Source organism: Cavia porcellus, unplaced genomic scaffold (assembly GCF_034190915.1).
Source record: "Cavia porcellus strain 051 isolate PalLab524CR breed Dunkin Hartley unplaced genomic scaffold, mCavPor4.1 scaffold_20, whole genome shotgun sequence".
Classification (NCBI taxonomy): domain Eukaryota; kingdom Metazoa; phylum Chordata; class Mammalia; order Rodentia; family Caviidae; genus Cavia; species Cavia porcellus.
Genome location: NW_026947503.1, coordinates 35,372,717 through 35,394,667, shown reverse-complemented (window position 1 = coordinate 35,394,667; position 21,951 = coordinate 35,372,717). Strand labels below are relative to the sequence as shown.

General features: G+C 34.7%; 1 protein-coding gene across 7 annotated transcripts in view; it reads right to left on the bottom strand.

The window, feature by feature from the left end:
- The window catches only part of Smad2 (SMAD family member 2), a 77,248-nt gene that overhangs the window by 33,604 nt on the left and 21,693 nt on the right, over nt 1-21,951 (bottom strand). For 5 of the 7 annotated variants that reach the window (XM_063231717.1, XM_063231722.1, XM_063231721.1 and 2 more), the window contains exon 2: nt 15,630-15,918. In XM_063231717.1, the coding sequence (XP_063087787.1) occupies nt 15,630-15,865 (236 nt within the window). In that variant the 5' untranslated portion in view covers nt 15,866-15,918. Of the gene's footprint in view, nt 1-15,629; nt 15,919-18,164; nt 18,290-21,951 lie in introns of all 7 variants that reach the window. The other 2 variants (XM_063231718.1, XM_063231719.1) reach the window with 1 other exon arrangement.

The following is a 21,951-nucleotide window of genomic DNA, read 5'->3' as shown; positions in this document are numbered from 1 at the left end:
AATATTAAAGAATTTTCTGAATAACTGAAATGTTCTATGTCATACACTGGCATATTCACTTGTCAAATACAGATCATGATTTGGGTTCTTCACCATAGGAAAATCTTATCAAATGAATACACAGTACACAAAACCAATAAAAGAACTCAAAATAAAAACCAGAAGTACCAATAATTTAATGTTACTGATAAAGACTCCCTGTGAATGATGAGGTCTCTAAAATATCGTAACAAAAAAAGCAAGCACAGAACAGCATGCACTGTATGCTATGCTGTGTTAAGATAACATAAAAAAAGGCCCACAATGATGTATTCATATACACATAAAGATTCCAAGAACAGTACTTTCCTGCCATTGCTTATAATTAAATAAATGAAATTAAAATATTCCCACAGAATTAAGTACAAGTCAATGTCATGTTACTTTAAAAGGTGTGCTTCTAACCTTACATAACTAAGCATAAGGACAGGCTGTTGTTTCCTATTTTGGGTCATGTGAAGTTCACTTTGTACATTACTACAGAAGACAGTAACACAGCAGTCTGTATTTTCTGACACAAAGTCCTCACTATCTAATACTAGCTTTTGCAACAAGTGTTCTACCTAATGTATTTATTTCAACTACTACTTCCTAGCCACCTTTTAACTTTGCTATTTCTTTAGTAAACTTAGCAGTCAATTCTTAAAGAGTTTTGGGGGTTTATATCAGGCAGTTTTCATCTTTACTCTTCCTTAGAAACTAATTCCTTACAGATTGATTCATACTATAATTTTCCTGTAAAACCCTGAGCTTCCACAAGTCTTTGAATACTCCCACCCTACAAACAAGGTATCTGGTGTTCAATTAGAATTTTCATAGCACGAAAACTGAATTACAGTATTTCTTTTCACACTAAATCATAACATGGGGAAAATAGATTGCTCAGACTTTTGGTCTCTTAATGAGAAATTTGAGTTGCAACTGGCATTATGGCTAATTCCTAAAAAATAGTACAAGAAATTAAAGTGGAAAAATTTAGAGAAGCACTGCTTATATTACATAAAAGGCCTTTTTATAGTCAATAACTTCCAATAAATCTAAGATGTTACATAATGTTTTGCTTAACACTTAAAAGGGAAAATCCCTTCTGATTTTATTTCCAAAAGGCATCAAAGTGAAAAAATGTGCATCTAAGAATCGATGCATGTTTAATAACAATCACATTCATAACTTAGCTATATTTCAAGTACTAAGGATATTATAGATCTCACAGCAACTTGCAAGCTATATTATAACATCAATCATTCATTAAATCTGTTAGCTAGAATTTTGTTGACTATACAAATGAATTAAAATGGTCTTTTAATAAGTTTACACTAAATTATACTTCTATACATTTAAACCATTAAGGGTTATCCACAAGAAATGTCTGTACAAAGGGTAAAAAGCATGTACCTGCACAACAGCAAGCTGTTTACAAGTACTAAAGACAGAGAAGGAAGGGTACAGCTGAAAACCTTAAACTAATAAAAGCACTTATGTGAAAACAATACAGCCTTTAGATCAGTTAAGTTTTTTATTTTACAATGGTTGGACTGAAAGTTTTATTATTGTGCCAACCATACCAGTATCTCAAATACATTAGCTTGAACATTCCAAAGTTTATTTGACCACCTAACTTCAGGACACTTATAAAACTCTTTTAAGTGCTGAAAACTATCATACAAAAGCAAAATTCATTCTCATCAATTCTGCCTGATCAAATATTTATACTGTGTACTAATAGCACAGAATGTTATGATCTGTTGAAATAAGATGTAAGACCATAAACTTGCAACAAAGATGTTTCTGCATCAACACAAAGATAAGCAAGCACACTTTTGTTATCTCTCATGCAAAATTCTATGGTTTATTATATAAAACACAATTTCTCCAAGGGAAATTATATCCTATCAATTATATAACTCCCTTGCTCACCCACCTAAATAGAATAAAAAAAGACAGAGAGAAGAAATAAGACGACTATGCTGAGGATGTAGCTCAGTGGTATGAGTGCCTGGCTGGCAAGTGCAAGGTCCTCAGTTTGATTCCCAGTACCAAAAAAAAAAAAAAAAGAGAGAGAGAGAGAGAGATGAATATTAAAAATCCTAGAACACTACATGCATGTGGTGCACACATCTGTAATCACAGCTACTTGGGAGCCTGAGTTAGGAGAGTTCCAAGTGCAAGGGCAATCTGGGCAACTCAGGAAGACTTTTTTCAAATCAGTTACAACAACAGAACTGCAATGTAGCTCAGTCCTACAGCACTTGCTTGCTAGCAGGTGTGAAATCCCTGAGTTCAATCACCAGTTATGGGGGGGAAGGGCATCCTAAGGACATGAATATATCAACCATATTTGAGGCATACAGAATATTAGTTCATCATTAGATTAACTAAATCAGTAGTAAACGCAAAGTAAGCTTTATCAAATTTCCCTTCTAATCATTTTTAAAATAAGTATCAGTAGAATTAACACATTGAAGATTTCTTTCATCTAAGAATAAACTAACCTTTGGAAACTAAACCTTTTAAATATAGTCTACAGTTTACAAACCATATCCAAACATACATACATACATATATATATATATATATATATATATACTTATCTAAATTAACATTTTGTGCTGATTCTACCATCCACTAACAATGTGTGTATATATATCATATTTAAGAACATGAACATCTACAAAGTTGTTAAATAAAAAAGAAGCAATAATAAATTCAAGAAAACACTGGCTTTAGGTACAGAAGGACACATTTACAGAATCTGATAAATCTTTAAACTAGTTTTATTGTACTTGTCATATCTATGATTTATTACAACATTTAAACAATCAAAGTCAGGAGCAATAAATTTCAACACTGTACTAGTTTATTTTCATGATCTTAAGAGTTTAATTCTACAAATCAATGGAGGTAAGAATCAAGGCTGTTTTAAAGCATGTTGACCACTGAGTAAAATTAAAGGCATTAACAAATTGGTAAAATCTTATCAATAAAAGGAATTTTACTTAAGGCTCCAACTCTGGAGACTGACAAAATTATTTCTATTTAATACAACAATGTTTTTACTGTAATATACAACTAGCAAGGACAAAGTGTATTTTAATGAACTCAGAAGTCAAAGGATGATTACTGTAATACAAAGAAGTTTCACACTGTTCATACTACATCTAGGTTTATCATTATCACCACAGATGAAGATGAGAATTGGACAAAAGAATATGCCTGTCTCCACAGCTTTTTACTCTCCCTCTACCACCAAGAAAGTTGCTTTAGAACAACCCCGTCCTCCTTCAGAGCAACCTTTGTTCCTAACAAATTAGCCAAGGATACAAAAAAGCAATTAATGAAGTTTTCACTGACTACAGGAAATTTACTCAAAAGTTGCTTGTGCTTATTTTAACCATTTGCTATGTAGCTGGCAATATTCAAATTGTTTTACACATTATCTAATTTACACCCATTACCATCTCTATAATATTACCAAGATTCCAAAAAAGGAAAAGAAACCGAGTAGTTTTAATAGTCAAACATCAGAGAGTTAACATTTAAGAGTCAGCGTTGAAATCTACCTAAAAGTCCAACTTGTAGCCAGACATGGTGGTACATGCCCTAACCCCAGGACTTTGGAGGCGAGGATCACAAGTTCAAGCCCATCATGAGCAATTTAGTAACTTCCTGTGACCCTTGAAAAGAGTTGGGGCAGTAGCTTAGTATAAAGGTCCTGAGTTGAATCCCCAGCACACATGCACACATGCACAAAATGCACTAACACACCCAAATTCAAGGCACATTTCTGTAGAATAATGATTTAAACTCAGTGCTTTCGAGTTTCTACAGTCAGGGAACATTTTCTCAAGAAATGCAAGTATTAAAAGATACATATTAACATATAATTATAAATTTTTAAATGCTACTATGTTGTCAAAAACAATGAAATTGTTTTGAAATAAATTGAAAAATATAATGTTGGAATAAACATTAAAAATGGTCTTTTGTCTCCGAACCCCAATTTTTTCTGTATTTGGATTTGCTTGCAAAATGTCGACAAATAGTTGAAAATTCTGTTTTTTAAATTGCTGTATTTTCAAATGCTAATAACTATCACTCAACAACCTGATATTCTTGCACAAAAACAACTGAAAATTACAAAAACAATAGGATGTTTGTTTCAAAAGGTGACTCACCAGTAATAATTGGTAAGCCTTACATTCCTTCATAATTAAGGTTTATTTTGTCAGTAATAAAGCCAGAGACAGTTTAACAGGTTTAACCTTCACCCTCTGTAGGAAGTTTCCAAATTTACCCAGTAGCGGTGAAATATTATGGTCATTCCAAAACAAACTCAGTCACCAAATGTGTCCTATATGTTAGGATTTCATTCAGCTTTTCAAAACAAAACAAAATAATGTATCTACATTTCAGGTACCACAAATGGACCCAGGTTTTAGAGAGGCTCACCTCACTGTACTATGTACTCTTCTTATGTAACTTTATAAGAATATATATAAAGGAGAATTTTTAAAACTACACTGTGTTGGTTACCTTTCTCTCATTGCTGAGACAAAATACCCCAAGCCCAAAATTAAGGAAGGAAAGGTTTATTTTGCTCACACGGTTTGTAGAGGTTTCAGTATTTATAATCAGCTGGCTCCAAGCAAGGGTGGCCTGGCAGAGAGGCAACCATTCATGGTTGGGGAAGACACCAAAAGCAGTAAGAGCAAAAAGGCAGGAGCGCATGAAGACATTTTCTGTCACTTATAATGTATGTAGGCCACACCCGCCTAGATGTAGCATTCATACCCATTAATCCCAGCATTGGACCATAATCATTCACAAACTCCAGAAGCCTGCCCACATGACTGTATGAGGCATTGGGGGGACATTCAGACCCAAACCATAACATATATGTAATGCTGAGTCTTCCTAATCAGTAACAACAAAAATTTCAAATCCAGGTCCAGGCATATCAGCAGCAACGTTATTCCAAAGTCTTCAATATTTATGAAATAGAGATTCCTATGGAAAAACTTCAACAAACCATTCTATTACGAAAAAGTGTAGGCAAAGCCCTGTATAGCTAATTTATAGGAATTAAACATTTTATGGAAGAAAAAGTTCCAGTGATTTTGAAGTAACTTCTTGGGTTCCTCAGTAAACATGCATCTCATTCCCATTTCTGCATCACAAAAAATTTTCAAACATGTTATACTTAAAAGCTCCCTACTGATACTGCACACTCTTCAATTTCCTTACTATAGTCATCAACTAGATTCTTTAATTAACATTTGTTTTATTGGCTCTATCATATATCTAATCCAACATTCCCTCTATCCACCAGTCTCTTTATTTTTTGACACACTATCGACATTTCAAAACTAGGCACCGAAGTATGCACAGTAAGGACGGTTCACTGTTGACAAAAGAAAACTTACATAGTGGAAATACAAATTTTAATGGCATTTTCTGAATATAAAATGCATAAATTGTATAACTCATAACCCTCTCAAGATCAACACTCCTCCTGCAGTCTATCCTCTAAGCTCCCAGAAGTAATCAATGATTTTTTTTATTCTCACTACAGGTTTTGTATCTTATGTCACATAAATGTGTGTCTGACTCAGATGAGATTCATCCATATTAATATATAATGACAGTTCATTCTTTTTAGTGCTATTGTCCATTACATGAAGAATTCATAATTTGTTTCTTATAGAATGATGAACATTTAACCTGCTGCCAGGCTATGACTATTGCGAATAAAGCAGTTAGGAACATTCACATACATGTGCTTTCATTTCTCCTGAGTAAACATCTCAAAGTAAATTTCTTCAGCTAACGGGTTAGATATAAATTTAGTTGTACAATAAACTAAAAGGGCCAGGGATTTAGCTCTGTGGCATAAGCACCTGCTTGGCAAGTGTGAGGTCGCAAAGTTCAATCCCCCATACCAAAACAACAACAACAAAAAACCCACCTCTATAATCAATTGAAAGATCTCTTTCCAGAATGGCAATGCCACGTTACATTTCTTCCCTCATTACACAGAAGTACCTGCTTTTTCAACACCCTCACCATTTGGTAGTAATTCTTAAATTACATTTTGGGGGTTGTAGTAGGATTTTCTTATTGTTTCAAGTTGTGTTTACCTTAAAGATACCACATGCTTTTTCATTTTCTTACTGGAATTCTGTGTGTCTTTCCTTTTGTAAGGCATTCAACTCTTTTGGCAATTTTTAACGTCTGACCATTTATTGTTTTACTTCAGAATCCCTAATAAACTTTGGATATAAATTCCTTTTTGAAATTTGTTTTTCAATTATTTTTTCCACTCCTGATTTGCTAATTCTTTTTTCTTATATTCATGAGATACTTTTAATACTGATTAAGTCTAACTTAGCAACTTTAGCAGCTTTCTCTCATGGTTATTGCTTTCAATATCCTTTAAATTTAAAAAAAAAATTGTATTCCCAAGTTATAAATATATTCCCCCCTACTTAGGTATGCAAACTTTACAGTTTTAGCCTCTGAAAATGGGGTACTATGAATTAACATTTTTGAGTGGAATAAGGTGGCATTAGGCTCAGTCTTCCATTTAGATATCCAACTGTGCCAGTGCTCTTTCTTTGAAAGAATTTCTCCCCCCTACTTCCTCGAATGCCTTGGAATCTCTGCTGAAAAATCATATAATCAAGTAGGTTTTTAATCTTATGCCATCTACCTATTTTTTTTTTACACCAGCATCATACTGTATGTCTTTAAGTTAGGTATTTAAACCCTCTAACTTAGTGTCATGATGACTTCTCAAAGTCAGCAATTTAATGATGCTATTCCACAATCTTATGGTTATACTCTCTTGAGGGAGTCACGAAGCATTTATGTCATTTATGTCATTGTTCCTCCGTATGTTATAGGCTATTTGACTGGTTGCTTTAAGGTTTTCTCTTCATCAATTTAACTATGACGTATCTGTCATTTTCTTTTTATGTTACTGAATTTAAAAAAGGAATCTAACTACATTTTTGATCTTTGACTACTGATAGTTTTCAAGTCACACCTTTCCCGCTTTCTCTTCTGCCTCAAACCTGGACAAGCTAGTAAGAAAAACCCAGACACGTCGTCTACTGCTGATGTACTTTCAAACCAGCACATGTACAAGTGCAGAAATAGTTATCTCAGACTCCAGTCCTAACTCCTAATCAACATAAAACCCCAACCAAGTCTCTTATCACTGTTTTCTCAAGTCATTTTGTCATTTTTGGATCAATCTGGGAGATGCCTTGCTTTTCCCAGAAAGACTCATTATAAACCTGTCATGACGTCTATGTATAGGTGACAACACAAGGCTCCCATCAAAATCAAATTTGGGGCAGTGGTCTATTTCACATACAGTTGATATTTATTAAGTACCATGTAGTAGGCATAGTACCAAGCCATAACATACTAAATCACTTAATCCTAGACAAATGGGGTACTAGGAACACGTGGATTAGACTAACATATCTAAAGTCACACAGCTAGCAAGTAGCAGGAGTACAGCCTGCATTCTTAAATACTGTACCATTATTTTTCTGCACTTATATAGATACTAAAAAGAAACAAGAAGTGAAGGTTCTGCTGTAACAGTAACATGACAGTGGGTTTCTACAGAGGTCAAGTGCCAAAATGCTGACATTTCCCCCTCCAGTTCACTCAGGAACTTCTCAGGCTGCTCTGTCTGGGTCACTTTCAACTCTCCACCCAAGGTGGGCCTCTAGGTTCTTTCAAGACAAGGCAACTTTAACTATCCTAATAAAGTCTATTCAGTCCATGGGATAATTCATGCAGCTTTGATCCATCGCACTTGGAAAAGGCAAGCCATTCCCACTGTGCCCTTTCTTTATTGCTACAGAGGCAGCTCTTGCTTGTTAGATAGAAGTCAAGGGCCAGGCTATGTATTTCTCAAGCCCTAGCAAAAACAGCAAACAGATCTTCTGAAGACCTTCAATTTGGATGAAGGAAGGGAAAATAAAATCACACATACTTTCTAAGGAGTTCTCAACTCTAGGGTCCTTCTGAATTCTTATTTATACAGCCTAAATGTGAGTGACAGATTTAAGTATAGCAATGCTTGTCTGCAGAAATCCTTTTTGCCAGACTCGCAGGGATGACACAGCATCTCAATTATGAAAGTAGGTCACATACAACCTGTTCTCAGATTTTGGTTCTCTGGATAAAAACTAGAAGACTTTCCGTTCTAATGTTATCTTACAATTCTAGTTCCATATAAGACATAAACAAGTCAATATTCCTATTCTAGCAAATAGAGGGAAAAGAATAAAACAAAATGAAACAAAACCGTAAGACTACAGAGAACTACCAAAATGAGATCCAGATAAACTAAAACTGAAAAAAAGTAACATTTTCTAGATGCACTGACAAGTACTTGCTACTTCCTTCCTTTGGGTCAGCTGCAGATCCTAGCTACAGTTAAGGGACTAAGATGGTCTGGAGAAGAAATCCTAATCAAGAAAAGAACATAGTAGAACTGTCAATAATCCCATTAATCTCCTCAAGATAGTCATCAGATTTTAAAACAGAGACTGAAAGACAAACTTAACCTACTAAATATTAGAAATGAATTTCCCAGAATGTTTGAGAATTAGGTGACAGTGTGTCATGTTTCCAAAACCCCAGGAGACCACCGTTTGCAGAAGAGGTATAAGCCAGTGCTAGTCTAAGTCAACTTAAAAGACAATCTAGTTCCAATCCAGTTTAATCCCTGATGAGATGAAGGTTATCAGTCTCCTCTCTATCTCCCTAACAAAAGCAAGAAAAAATATTCCTATGATAGCATCATTTGGAGCATCTATTCATTTTTCACAGATGTGAATTTTATACATTATACGCAACATGTGGCAATCAAACTCATGAGACATCTGAAGAGGAAAATGTGAATGATACAAAGATGAACAAACAATAACAGAAACAGTCCAATAGATGATCCAGATTTTTGTTTTTTGGTGGGTGTTTTATTTTGGTTTTGAGACAGGGTTTCTCTACGCAGTGCGGGCAGGCCTTGAGCTCACTTTGTAGCCCAGGCGGTCTCGAACTCGCAATGATCCTCCTACCTCAGCCTCCCAAGTGCTGGAATTACAGGCATGAGCCACCACACTCAGCATGATCCAGATTTTTGAATGAAAAAAAAAAATAAGTATATTAAAGACAATTCAGGAAAATAAGACAGAATAGGTTAAAAAAAATTCAAGGTATCTGTAATTTATACCGAAGAAACACACTGAAACAAATTTGTATGAAGAACTTACTAATAGTAGACCAAATGCAGCATAATAAGATCGGGAAACTCAAAAGGTAGTCCATAAAAAAAAAGAAAAAATTCAAAATGAAAAACATTTCAAAGAACAAAGCAGAAAATTTTTATTTTATCCCCCACACAACAGAAGATATAAAGATTGTAAGATATTCAAAATTCGTGTTTTACTACGTTATATTACATCTCTATAGACAACATGTGGTACTCTCTCAGGCATCTTAGGGCTAGGGTTAGGGCGTTATATGGTTTATGTCTAGATAGCTCCCCAAAGTTCATGCAGTTATGGGAGATGGAGGCAAACTTTTGATAGCTGAATCTAGAGTTTGTGATCTATGCATGGTCCAATACTGGGCAGGTAGCCCAGGCAGGTAGCCTGTATACAACATAAGGGACAGAAAGAGTCTTCTCTCCCGGTTACCGCTTTTGCTGTTTTCCACAGTGGTGAACACCATTTGCCCTCTGCCATGTGCCACCCCTGCCTTGGAGCCAGCCAATTATGGAGTAAAATCTCTCTTACAAACTGTAAGCAAAAGAAACATTTTCTCCTTTAATTTGTGGGCACTAGGTATTTTGTCTCAGCAATGAGAAAAGTAACTTAGACAGTTAGGGTTAGAGTTATAAATGGAATGTGAGTTTTGAATACCAGTCCTAGAAAGAAAGAGTTCCCTCAAAAGACCTTCTAACTGTAAATGTAAGCACCAGATAAAGGTTAAGCATCTCCGCAAATACTTCCCAAAATGTGTTTCACAGGACTCTTGACTTTATTAGAAGTTCTTTCACAACTAATAAAAACAGGGCACAGAGAAAATGACAAGTTGAATGTTCAGGTTAATTAAAGAAAGCACATCTATCACTTATAACCTAAAAGTTCTAATTTACATTTATAAAAGTTTCACCGCTCTGAATTTACAAATCGATGTTATTACACATTTGAATAAACAAAATTTGCATAATATGGTGTTACCTGACAGAAACTTAAGAAAGGTACAATTTAATGCCTATGATTTTATGTTCATTCTCTTGCAAAATATTAAAAGGAAAATGAAGACATGCAATATGTATAAATATTTCAAATAAATCATATTCAGTTAGTAATTTATATAGCCTAAAAGTCTTGCCCCACATTATTTCAATGAATCTAAGTCATATTTGCATAGCACCATCATTCTCCACACATAAAAAAAAATAGTAAAACAATTCCATTCCTACTGAGGAAGCTAAATCAATACAAGTTTTCAAATTTCAAATTCAGAGTTTTCGCCATCATAGTGCCCCATACATACTGCCGCGCCCACCCCTCAGGCACATTCCCCTATGCATGCAAGAGAAGAGTGAATTAACTCCTCCTGAAATAATGTAAAGGTAATAGTTTAAAAAAAAATTGCATTCCAGTTTCAGTTCAAAGATGTCTCAAGCTATTTCCAACTTAATGAGACAAATAAAAGGGCATATATATGAAGTCAGAAATAAACGTTGGCAATCTGCAGTTACTTTAATTATGGTGATGTTTAAGATAGAATATGCAAAACAAAATCCAAAAGTCACTGACAACATTCAAAAGAAATGTTATTACCCTGAAGGATACATGAGTCACCAGTAATAAAACTACTGAAGAAGAGAACTGGGGAGCAGAAGAACAGGGGAGGGAGCAGTGATGTATTTTTCCACTGTACACTCTGTGGCTGATTTTCAATGATATGCAAATACTACTTCATGTTTTCAAGTAACTCTTTAAAAAAATAAAAGACTACTAACAAAACTAGAACTGTCATTCAAATAAAACTGATTTTTAAGAATACAAAAAAACAAGCAGCCTTAACTTACATAAAAATAAAACCAGCACCAGGCATGGTGGCACATGCCTATAATATCAGCTATGAGTGGAAGATCAGCCTGGGATACCAACCAAGATTGTCTCAAAATTTTAAAATTGGCAAAAAGTTTCTATTTAAATTATGCTGGTTATTAAGATAAAACATGCTTTTATATTCAAAATTCTAGGAAAAAACTGCACGATATTTTTTTAGGTCCACAGATAATCACTTAACAATTTAGCATATCATATTTCTCTCCCACGTTTCATGATTAAGAATAACATTTTTAGATGCATACTTTACGAAATTAAGAAAATTTGCTATTTGTTAACATGAATACTGAATCTAATAAGAAAGCTTTTTCCAGATTCATTAAGGTAATCAAATTCTTTTAAATGTGAATACATGGTTATCTTATTTAATAGATTTGTTGTAGCTAAATCATCCTCAGATGCCTGCCATAAACTTTATCTTGCCATGTTTCTTTTCTTTTTAAAATAAATCCACTTTATCATGATTTCAGATATTTGTAATTTTTTCACCTATTTTTATGAGATTGCAAAGAAATTTTTCTTCTACTTGTTCAGCTGTGGTCTGAGTTAGAAATGCTTTCTTAACATTAGCATCAAGGCAACTAAGGGTTAGGATTTTTACTATTACAAGCAATATTGAAAGGTACCAGAAATCTTTGTGTTCCTAATTGTTTCCTTAGGATAAAAGATGAAAATATGCAATTACATAACCAAATCACCTTAAGGAAGCCCTTATGACTTCTGCTTATGAAAATAACAAATTTTGCATTCTGATAAATATATGTATAATAGTTATTATAAAATTACTACTTTGAACACTACACTAACTTGTTTTTAATTTTACAGAACTCCATTCCCACGAAGTTTGGATTCTGCTTTATTATAAACTAATATGAAAGTCATTTTTTCTTCTCACATCTAATTCTTTACTAAATAGCAACTGCCATTCTTACTATCTGACTGTCTCATGAAAATTTCCCTCAATTGTAAAAATTTTGAGACAGAAAAGCTTCATGAAACTTAATGTTAGTCAACTGCAGCTTATAGGTTAACTTCTGTCCCTGAATTATTTCGTGTCACTACATACAACTGCAAGCTTCCAAACCTTCAGATGCGGCAAGAGTAACTAGATGAGGGAACCAGGAGGGATGTAAAGCCAGGACTGTGTCTAACTTTAACAAATTCATGATGGAGCCATAATTCGTATTTGCCGCTGTCAGAAGGTTTTAAATCACCAGTAGTGAAGGCATGACTGCCCCATCAGGCAGCATAGGACAATCATGCATATTCATTTTAAGGGGTTCAAGCCCTCAGGAACTTGTTAATTCTACCTTTAATATTAGTGAGGCAGAGATACAAGGATAGAAACTGCTAAAAGTCAGCAAAACAAGTATTACAACTAAAAATGACATTTTTTAATTCAGAAATTTCTTATGTTCATCAACTGAATTTACTTACGTTTTGAAGTCTGAAAAATCTTCAAGTATTTTATTAATACTTTAAAGTAAATGAGTTTCACTACATCTATTTTATCTCATTTTAAATCTTTTAAACTAAGGTTTGCATTTACCCATAACAAAGCTTTTTTCCCTTCTACTCCCCATATTTTACGTTTTACATATAGAATGAACTGCATCTAAAATTTATTGTTTGACTGTTACTATTCAAGAAATAATGTAACTGCTCTCCTAAAGTTAGAAAATATGTGGCACTGAAATGTAGCGTAAGAAGTTAAGTTTCTAACGATCAGCAGATCTATATTAAACATACACCAAATTAGGCAAACTTCTAAACTTCAAGGGACTCTAGATATTGAAAAACAAGGCAACGAGCACTGATCACTTTTTTAACCTTCAGTAATCAGGTAAAAGAGAGAGGAAAACTCATGATGAAGAAGCTCTAGACTATAAAAAGAAATTTCTAAAATATGCCATAAAGAGAACAAAAAAATAAAGAAAAAAATGTGTCTAAATTGACCCTCACAGTCTAAACATCCACGGAGTTACCTGTAATCACCAGGCTACTCCCTTGCCTTCTCCATGAAAGAGCTCTACCCTCCGGCTTCTCGGTGGGCCAACTGCTACAACAGCAATGTGACCTGAGTGGAACCAGGTAAAACCACATACCCATCGCTGCATGGGCCACCGAGTTCCTTTTGTTGAGGTAACTTACTAAGTGGTCTCCCTAACTCTACTCATGACAGCCTATTTTGTTTTCTCAATGGAGTCAAATGCTATTACTTCAAATTTAATCTGACTGCTGGGCCTTCTGGACTTAACTAAGCCTTTTCAGTGTTTCCACACTCCAGTCACACTCAAGTTGACTACAAACTTTCTGCTACACAGTGTGTTGTGATTCCTGACTATATTCAGAGTCACCCTTGACATCTCTTGCACCCTTCATTCTATACCCTACAGATAACTCCTTGCTGGGAATCCTTGACCAATCTTCCTTGATCTCCACAGTATTCATTCCACAGAATCACTCCTGATAAAACACACTTCTGAGTAATTCCACTTTTGCACCAGCTAGACTCAATCCTGACACCAATATTCCTCTAAAGGCAAAGTTCCACAAATCTTCTCTGGAGGCAGTTCCCTAAGTGTACTTGTTTCATAACACCTATCACTTTTTTTGGGGGGGGGTTGGGGGCACCGGGGATCAAACTCAGTACACCTCGCACTTGCCAGGCAGGCACTTACACCACTGAGCTAAATCCGAAGCCTACCACATTTTTATAAAATACTTATTTTCTCTTTTAACAATTCTCTTATCAGAAAACAAATAACTCAAGAGCAAACACCACTAAGAAAGATCTTATCAGTCACACACTGATCATTTAATACGTTTCAACTGAAATGCCACCACTCACAAAATGAAAGATTAATATACCTTGACTTATTCTTAACCAATTCATATCAAGACATGTCAGTTCCACTTCCAACATACATGCAGAATCCATTCACTTTGTTGCTAGCATAGCCACGCCCACTTATATCATGCATGTAGAATATTTTCACAGCATCTCAGATGACTATTATGCTTATATCCAACCTAATACCACTACCACTTCCCCTCTCCTTCCCTCCCTGGTTTATATTTAGACCAACATTCATTCAGCTCCCACAGTACTTTACAAAGGATCAGATTCCTATCATGTTTTAAACTCTGCCTTCTTTTAAATAGCCTAATATGAGAAGCTGTTTCCCACCTCAGAGGCTCTTTTCTCTGCCTAAAAGCCTCTTCAGCTAGCTCCTGATCTTTAGGCCTTACCTCAAGCATCACAATCCAACATCTTCATCCCTCAGGCATTTTCTATCATACTGAGTATCTGTTGTTTATGTACTCATTATCACATCTCAAATTATATTGATTTGTTCACTTGTTTAGTACATGTATCTATCTCTCAGGAGGGCAGGAACCCTTGTGTTTTATCATCACGGTATCCCTTGTGTCTAGAAACCACCCCACATACAGCAAGAGACTATACAGCATTTGTAAAGCAAAAGAATACACCAAGATAGGTGGCTTATTTAAAATACACATGAAACAAGTAAAAAGTAACAAAAATGGATAACCAGCCTCAAAAACATAGGAAATAAGTCTACTGTGACTATTTGCAAGTAAACAAGCTAGAGTTACTGGGATCTTTTATGCTCAAGCACTAGGAGTGTGTTTATCAAAGCTCAAAGGAAAGAACAATTTTACATCCTATATGCAAGCATATACATATATGACATTGCATTCATTTTAGAAAATTCTTTATTTTTGACACTCAAAAAATCTGTTAATGTACAAAGAAAAGAAACACTTAAAAACCACTAGCTGCTTTATTTTTAAAAAACACACTTCTATAGTGGTACTTATCTGCAAATGATTAAATTTACACTCAAAACTTCAACCTCTTAAGTATCGGGTCCTTCCAATGTAAGAGGCCAGTTTTTAAGATAGATTCTGACTACTACACGACATGAAGCTGCTTTATATACTGTTCTTTTCCAGAAATAACACTGCAACCTAAAGCCAAGAACTGAATAACATTTACCAATAAGTCAACAGCCTCTTGTAACGCCTTACTAACTTAAGTTTTGAGCAAGGAAAGGAGGAAAAAAACTGTCAGTCACTACTTGCCAGTAACAGAAAGAGCTTTGAATCTTTATTCAAATGTCATCCCACCACAGAAATAAAAAATATACAAATGTAAGCAACAAAGATAAAATTGTATCTAAATGTATTTGCTTGAATAAACCTCACTGCTCAAGAAAATGATTTATAAAGTAAGACTTAACTAGTCAAAAATTAATATGACAGATTGTTAAAATCATATTTTAATCATCACTATACAGGTGATTTGAACGTAACAAAAACTCAAGCGTTTTTCTTTAGGTTCCCATAAACAATTTTCAATAGCAGATCATCAACTTCAGATCAAGCAACACTTACCTTGGTATGGTAACACATTTAGTATTACAATTTTGAGTGGTGATAGCTTTCTCAAGCTCATCTAATCGTCCCGTTTTCTTTAGCTTCTTCACCAGACTTTTCACTGCTTTCTCACACCACTTTTCTTCCTGTCCGTTCTGTTCTCCTCCACCTGCTCCTCCAGACCCACCAGCTGATTTCTTCCATCCTAGGAGTCTCTTCACCACTGGTGGAGTGAATGGCAAGATGGACGACATGCTCTTACTAAAGGCAACAATCCACACTATAGAAAGAGCCTGGTGAATCTACCCTAGAAAAGACATTGAAAAGATAACTCAAAGACTAACTTTAAAACCAAGGAACAATTTCAATATATTATAGAAAGCAAGCTGCAAGACAGGATACAAGTTCAAATTACTACTTTCACCACATACTTTCTGACATTCCCTTTTCCACTCATGGGAATGTAAGGACTCAAAGTCTTGAGCAAATAGAAATATAACCTTGCAAGTAAAATCTATCAATACTTTGAAAACTGTTACCACTACCACTACTGCTTTACTCTTAACTCTTAATAATGTCAACCTACTTCCACAGAAAGCAAGTTTTCCTCATTTTTAGAACTTCTATCTATTCTTAAAAAGACAACAAAATTGTATTAAAAAATACTTCACTCTCCCAACTTAAGTTTTCATGACCGAAGCATCCTAAAGCAAAATCAGAAGATATATGAAGAGAAATGCATCAGTAAGTACAAAAAAAATTGTTTTGAAATGAAAGGTAAGTCTGTTAAGAATAGATTCAGTTCACTTTCACCTTCCTTGAGAGGATCATTAGTCAGCCTCTCTTTTTTTTTAACATACTACATTTTCTTTTGTATCTAAGTAGTAACATATATACAGAACAAAGTCCCTCTTCCTTCAATGTGAAGTTCTTTAAAATACTATCATTTTTATTTTATTTCTGTTATTTAAGATTATAGTGGTAATCTTGAAGTATCAAATACTGGTATGATTTATAGATCATGAAATGAGAATTTATTTCCCTTGTACCCCTTATATTTCGCCTCCTACAACAAAATAACTATCATCCAATTGCATTTAAGTAACTATGTACATAGTATTGTTACCATTAGTGAACTACCACCTAAGCTTGTTTTTGTATTCTGTATTCTCTAGAACACAAAAGCGGCTATATTTTTCCATTTGCTTAGCTTCCTATGTAACTATCACAAATTCTCTGCATCCTTCGATTAAATTTTTCACATACTGGAAAACTACCACCTAGTATTTCAGAAATCAGTTAGTCCTCTTATTCAAGGAGCCCTCACATCCTAAAGTTCTATATCTTCCCACTTCAAACTGAACTAATACTCTGACCAGAGACATACTATTATGCTAGGAACTTTGTTCAGTCTCTGAGAGATCTTCATTTTCAACCAAAACATCTAAATTCCATCATGATTTCTGCTTCAAGTCCTAGGTTATTTACATGTATAACAGCACACCTGCAATTGCAGCACTCTGGGAGGGTAAGGCAGGGAATTACACGTTAATGAGCCTAGCCTAAACAACTTAATGACTCACTGAGACCCTGTCTCAAAACAAATATGGACTGGAGATTATAATGGCTAAGAGCCACAATCTTCCCTCACAAGTCCCTGTGGTCAGAGGCAGTGCTTCTGAAAGGTGACTTGATCTGGTGGGAGAAACTACATGCAGTAGATTCATGTTTATTAGTTCCCTGCTAAGCCTTCTGTTAAGGAGGCAAATATACTTGTCCCTGGCTGGATCTTCTCTGACTCTTTTCTGCTCCCTACCACAATGTGAGCAGCTGTCCTCTCCCATGACCTTATATCCATGCCATTTCTGTCTTGGAGCCAAATAAGTGGACTGAATCCACTGAAACTATGAGTAAAATAAACTTCTTTGAAGTTCCCTAGTTTCTGATACTTTAGTCCCAGTGACATATAGCTCATTACAAGGCCCTGAGCTCAAACCTCAGTACTTTTTAACAATATAAAAAGTACATATAGTTTAATTTCTAACCAGTTTGGGATTGCTCTCATTATCTTTTGCTATTAGTTTCTATTTACTATAATGTAGTCAAAGAACATAATCATTAAAAAATAATGGAATCTGTTGACCCAGCACATGGCCACTTTTGGTACAACTTCCAAGAATAAATAATATTAATTCCATCATTAACTGTTTCAATATTTACTGTATGACAATTCAATTAAGTCTTAACTTTAATATACATATCTTCTATACACTGCTCAGTTTATCAACTTTTGAGAAACACTAAAAGTTCTCACAAGTATGTCACTGCATACTGGTCTTTCTCTTTTCAGTGCAAAACCAAAAAGTTTGAATAGTTGTTCAAAGTATGTTACTTGGTATAGATCTAGAACTATGGCAAGTCCGGAAGATCAATTCCTTTATATTACAAAATGTAACTCTTTTTCTACTTTACTTCTATTACAGTCTTTGTCCAATTACTATAATTATAGCTTCTTTCTTTTAGTCACCATTTCAACGGTACTTCTTTTCCTACCATTTTTCTCTGAGCCTTTCTGGGTTCTTGTTTTACTTTGTTTCATTATTTGTCTGGTTGGTTTGGTTTACAGCACTGGAGACAGAATCCAGAATCATGGGCATGGTAGGTTTTAAGTGCATCTCCTGTAAGAAGCAATATTTGGATATTACTTGTCCAGTATAATTGTTGCCTTTTACTTGGAATATTTCATACCTTTAATGTAATTACTAACTTGGTTGTCTATGATCCTTTTTCTCCTTTGATTATATCATATACAGTATATTCCATTAATTTTTATTTTTATTCTTACTATACATTCATTGTTCTTTTAGTGGTTACCCTGGATATTTCCTTACTTATCCTTCACTTATTAATGATCTCATACATATGCTCTTCTGCTTCATCTATAACAGTAGTGGTGAACCTATGGCACGCATGCTATTTTTCTAAGACAAAACATGTTAACCTAGAACTTATTTTTTTCTAAACTAAAACCTTAGCATTCAGATTTTTATTACAGCTTTGGCACTTTGCAATAAATGGGTTTTGGGTTGCAGTTTGGCACCCATCTCTAAAAGGTTCCCCGTCACTGCTCTATAATGTTAAAAACACAGACTATAGCTAGGCTGCAGTTTTCGTGATAAACATAACTAAACCCTACACCAGGTTTGTCCCTGATCTAAGGAAGTCTCTGTAGGGCTTTCATTTGAAAGGATAGCAGGTCCTTATCATCTTACTTGATACATACTTTAAGAACTGCTTTCCTTTTAAAAGAATTTTGAATTTAGCCTTTTAGCCTCTCAGTCTAAGAAGCATCAAACGACTAGAAGAGAAAGAAATGGTATATAAGATGAAAATCATCAGTGTATTCACCACGGTTTGTTCTCAGGGTTACTCCCCTATTCAATCTTTATCTCAAGGCCACAGAACTGGAAGAAATCTCAATCTCCATTGCTGAGATTATAGCTTCTCTCTTCAGCCCAATTGGGCAGTGAAACCCAGCAAATATATGGAAGAGAGGTTTCTGTATTTACAGGTCCCTCACATTTCCAATTTAACACCCAAATCCCAGGCTCCCGCCTAAAGGCTCCCTCCTCATGTCCAGAAAAAGCAATACTCTGCAATCAGGTGCATATCCTCTTGGCTTACTCCTTAAAGATATCCCTCAATGTAGAATTTTGACTTCCTTTAATCATTTTAATTCCAGTTTTCTTTTTTTTTTTTTTCAATCGGGGATCGAATTCATAACCTAGCACATGCCATACCAGAGCTTGTGCCACTGAGCTAAAACCCGAGCCCTCCACTTTCTATCTTTAAATAATTTCTGTAAATTACCTGGGTTTTCTAGGTGCTTTAATAAGTACTGATCTACCAAGAAATACCACATGCTACCCAGAAAAATGTCTTCATTCTATTTCAATGTTCATTTTCCTCAACCAGGAATCTATGAGTTAAAATAATTTAAGATGCATGGTAAGACTAACTCAAACTACAAGGCCCACTAAGAATCAACATCCACCACCAACTCTCCCCACTCTGGTAAGCAATTGGCTGGTTCAGAGGGCAGGCTGAGATGATAGCTGCCGAGATATAAATACAACTAAATGCTTGCACTGTTTGATTGACTTTGCAAGATTAAGGCCAATCGTCTGAGCATCTATTGGGAGGATGATAGCACACAATACGTCAAGTATGGGGAATTTCTGTCTTGGTTTTTGAAACCCAGTATTGTTCTGTTTTGTTTCATTGCAATTTACTGTTGTTTTACTCAATGCTGTTTTCATCGGTTTTATTGTTTTGTTTGATTTGATTTTACTGTGCCTGAGGGAATTGGACAATTGTTGTAAAGATAATAAGATGTTATGGTAGCCATTTTGACAATCTATTGTCCTATTTTGAAATTCTGTACCACTTTCCCTGCTTTGTCTTCAAGGAAGATTTATAATCCACAAATTCTATAATGAAATTAAAAGGAAAGGAGTACTTTATCAAACTCACTTCTGGAAGTTAGCATTACCTTGATTCCAAAACCATACAAAGGCTCTCAACTAAAAAAGAGAACTGCAAAAATCTCTTAATGAATACAGATCCATATATCCTAAACAAAATCCTGGCAAATTTTGTGCCAAATCATTAAAAAAAATCATACAGCATGACCAAGTAGTTTTAATCCCAGGTTCAACATACACAACTCAATAAATGTAATATATCACCTAAATAGAAGGACAAAAATCGTACCAGCATCTCAACAGATGCAGAAAAGCCTTTGACAAAAATTCAGCATCTGTTCATGACAAAAACCCTGAGGAAAACAGTTATAGGACATTATCTCAATTTGATAAAAGCCATTTATATAAACTTGCCAACAATATATTAAATGGGAAAAAACAAAGTTTTTCCTCTCTAAAATCAGCAATAAGGCCATGATGTCCACTATCACCACTCTTCTATGTTGATACAGTACTCAAAAACTTTAACCAAATCAATAAGGCAAAGAAAAGGAATACACACAAAAAAGAAATCAAAGTATCCTTATTCAACGTGGCATGATGGTCCCCCCAAATTCCATTAAGACTCCTAGAATACATTCAGCACAGTAGCAGAATACAAAATGAACATACGAAATTCAATAGTGTTCCTGTGTACCATAACAAACCCTCCAAGAAGGAAAACAATACCATTCATAGTGACTTCAAGAAAAATAAAATATTTGGGAATTAACCTAATCAAAGAAATGAAAGACTTCTGTAAGAAACCTTAAAGTACTCTGAAAAAGTAGATCAAAGAGGACATCAAAAAAGGGGAAAAATCCTGTTCCAATAGAGCCAGTATTGTCAAAATGGCCACACTTTCAAAACTGATACAGATTTAATGCAATCCCAATCAAAATACGAACAGCATTCCTCACAGAAAGAGAAAATAATGCTACAATTCACAAGGAATCAAAAAAGATCCAGAAAAGGAAAAACAATCTTGAGCAACAAGGGCAAAGTCGGAAGCATTCCAATTCCAGATTTCAAATTAAGACCTTGAAAACAACCTAAATGCCCATCAACTGAAGAATAAATTTTAAAAATGTGGTATTTTCATACAGTGAAGTACTACTCAGCTATTAAGGAGGACAAACTGGAGAGTTTTATAGGTAAATGGATATAATTTCAGACCATATTCATTAGTGAAATAAAACACATATGTAAACATCGTATTGTCTCCTTAGTGTAAGAAGCTGAAAAAAACAACGTATGTGTATGTATACATAAAAAATAGTTAAGACAGTTGTAGTATTATTATTTGGGAGTGGTACCGAGGATTGAACTCAAAATCTCGACTGCTGATTTCTATGAGCTCACTGAAGAGAAAGATTTGTTCCTGTATTGTTTGGACAATTGAATGCAGATGTTTTGTGTCCTTGGTAAATCATCTGAGGATGACAATGTACAATGTATGTACCACTGTTGCCGCCCTGATGTATTTTGAAATTTTTAGTGTGTTTTTTCTTCTTTCTTTTCCCTCTTCTCCCTAAAATAAAATCGATTTGGAAAAATAATAAAAATATACTCAGATCAGAAATGGGCTACATGTTGAAATCTGAAATTATCAGACACAGTAGTTAAGGTAGCTATAAAAAACCAAGAAGACAGGCACATGTGTAATAAAATAGGAAATTTATCACAGACATTAAAAATAAAAGAGGATCATGGGGAAATGCTAGAAATGAAAAATACAAACCAAATATGGAGACACATGCCTGTAATCCCTGCACTCCAAGGAGAATCCCAAGTTCTAGGCCAGCCTAGGCAACTTA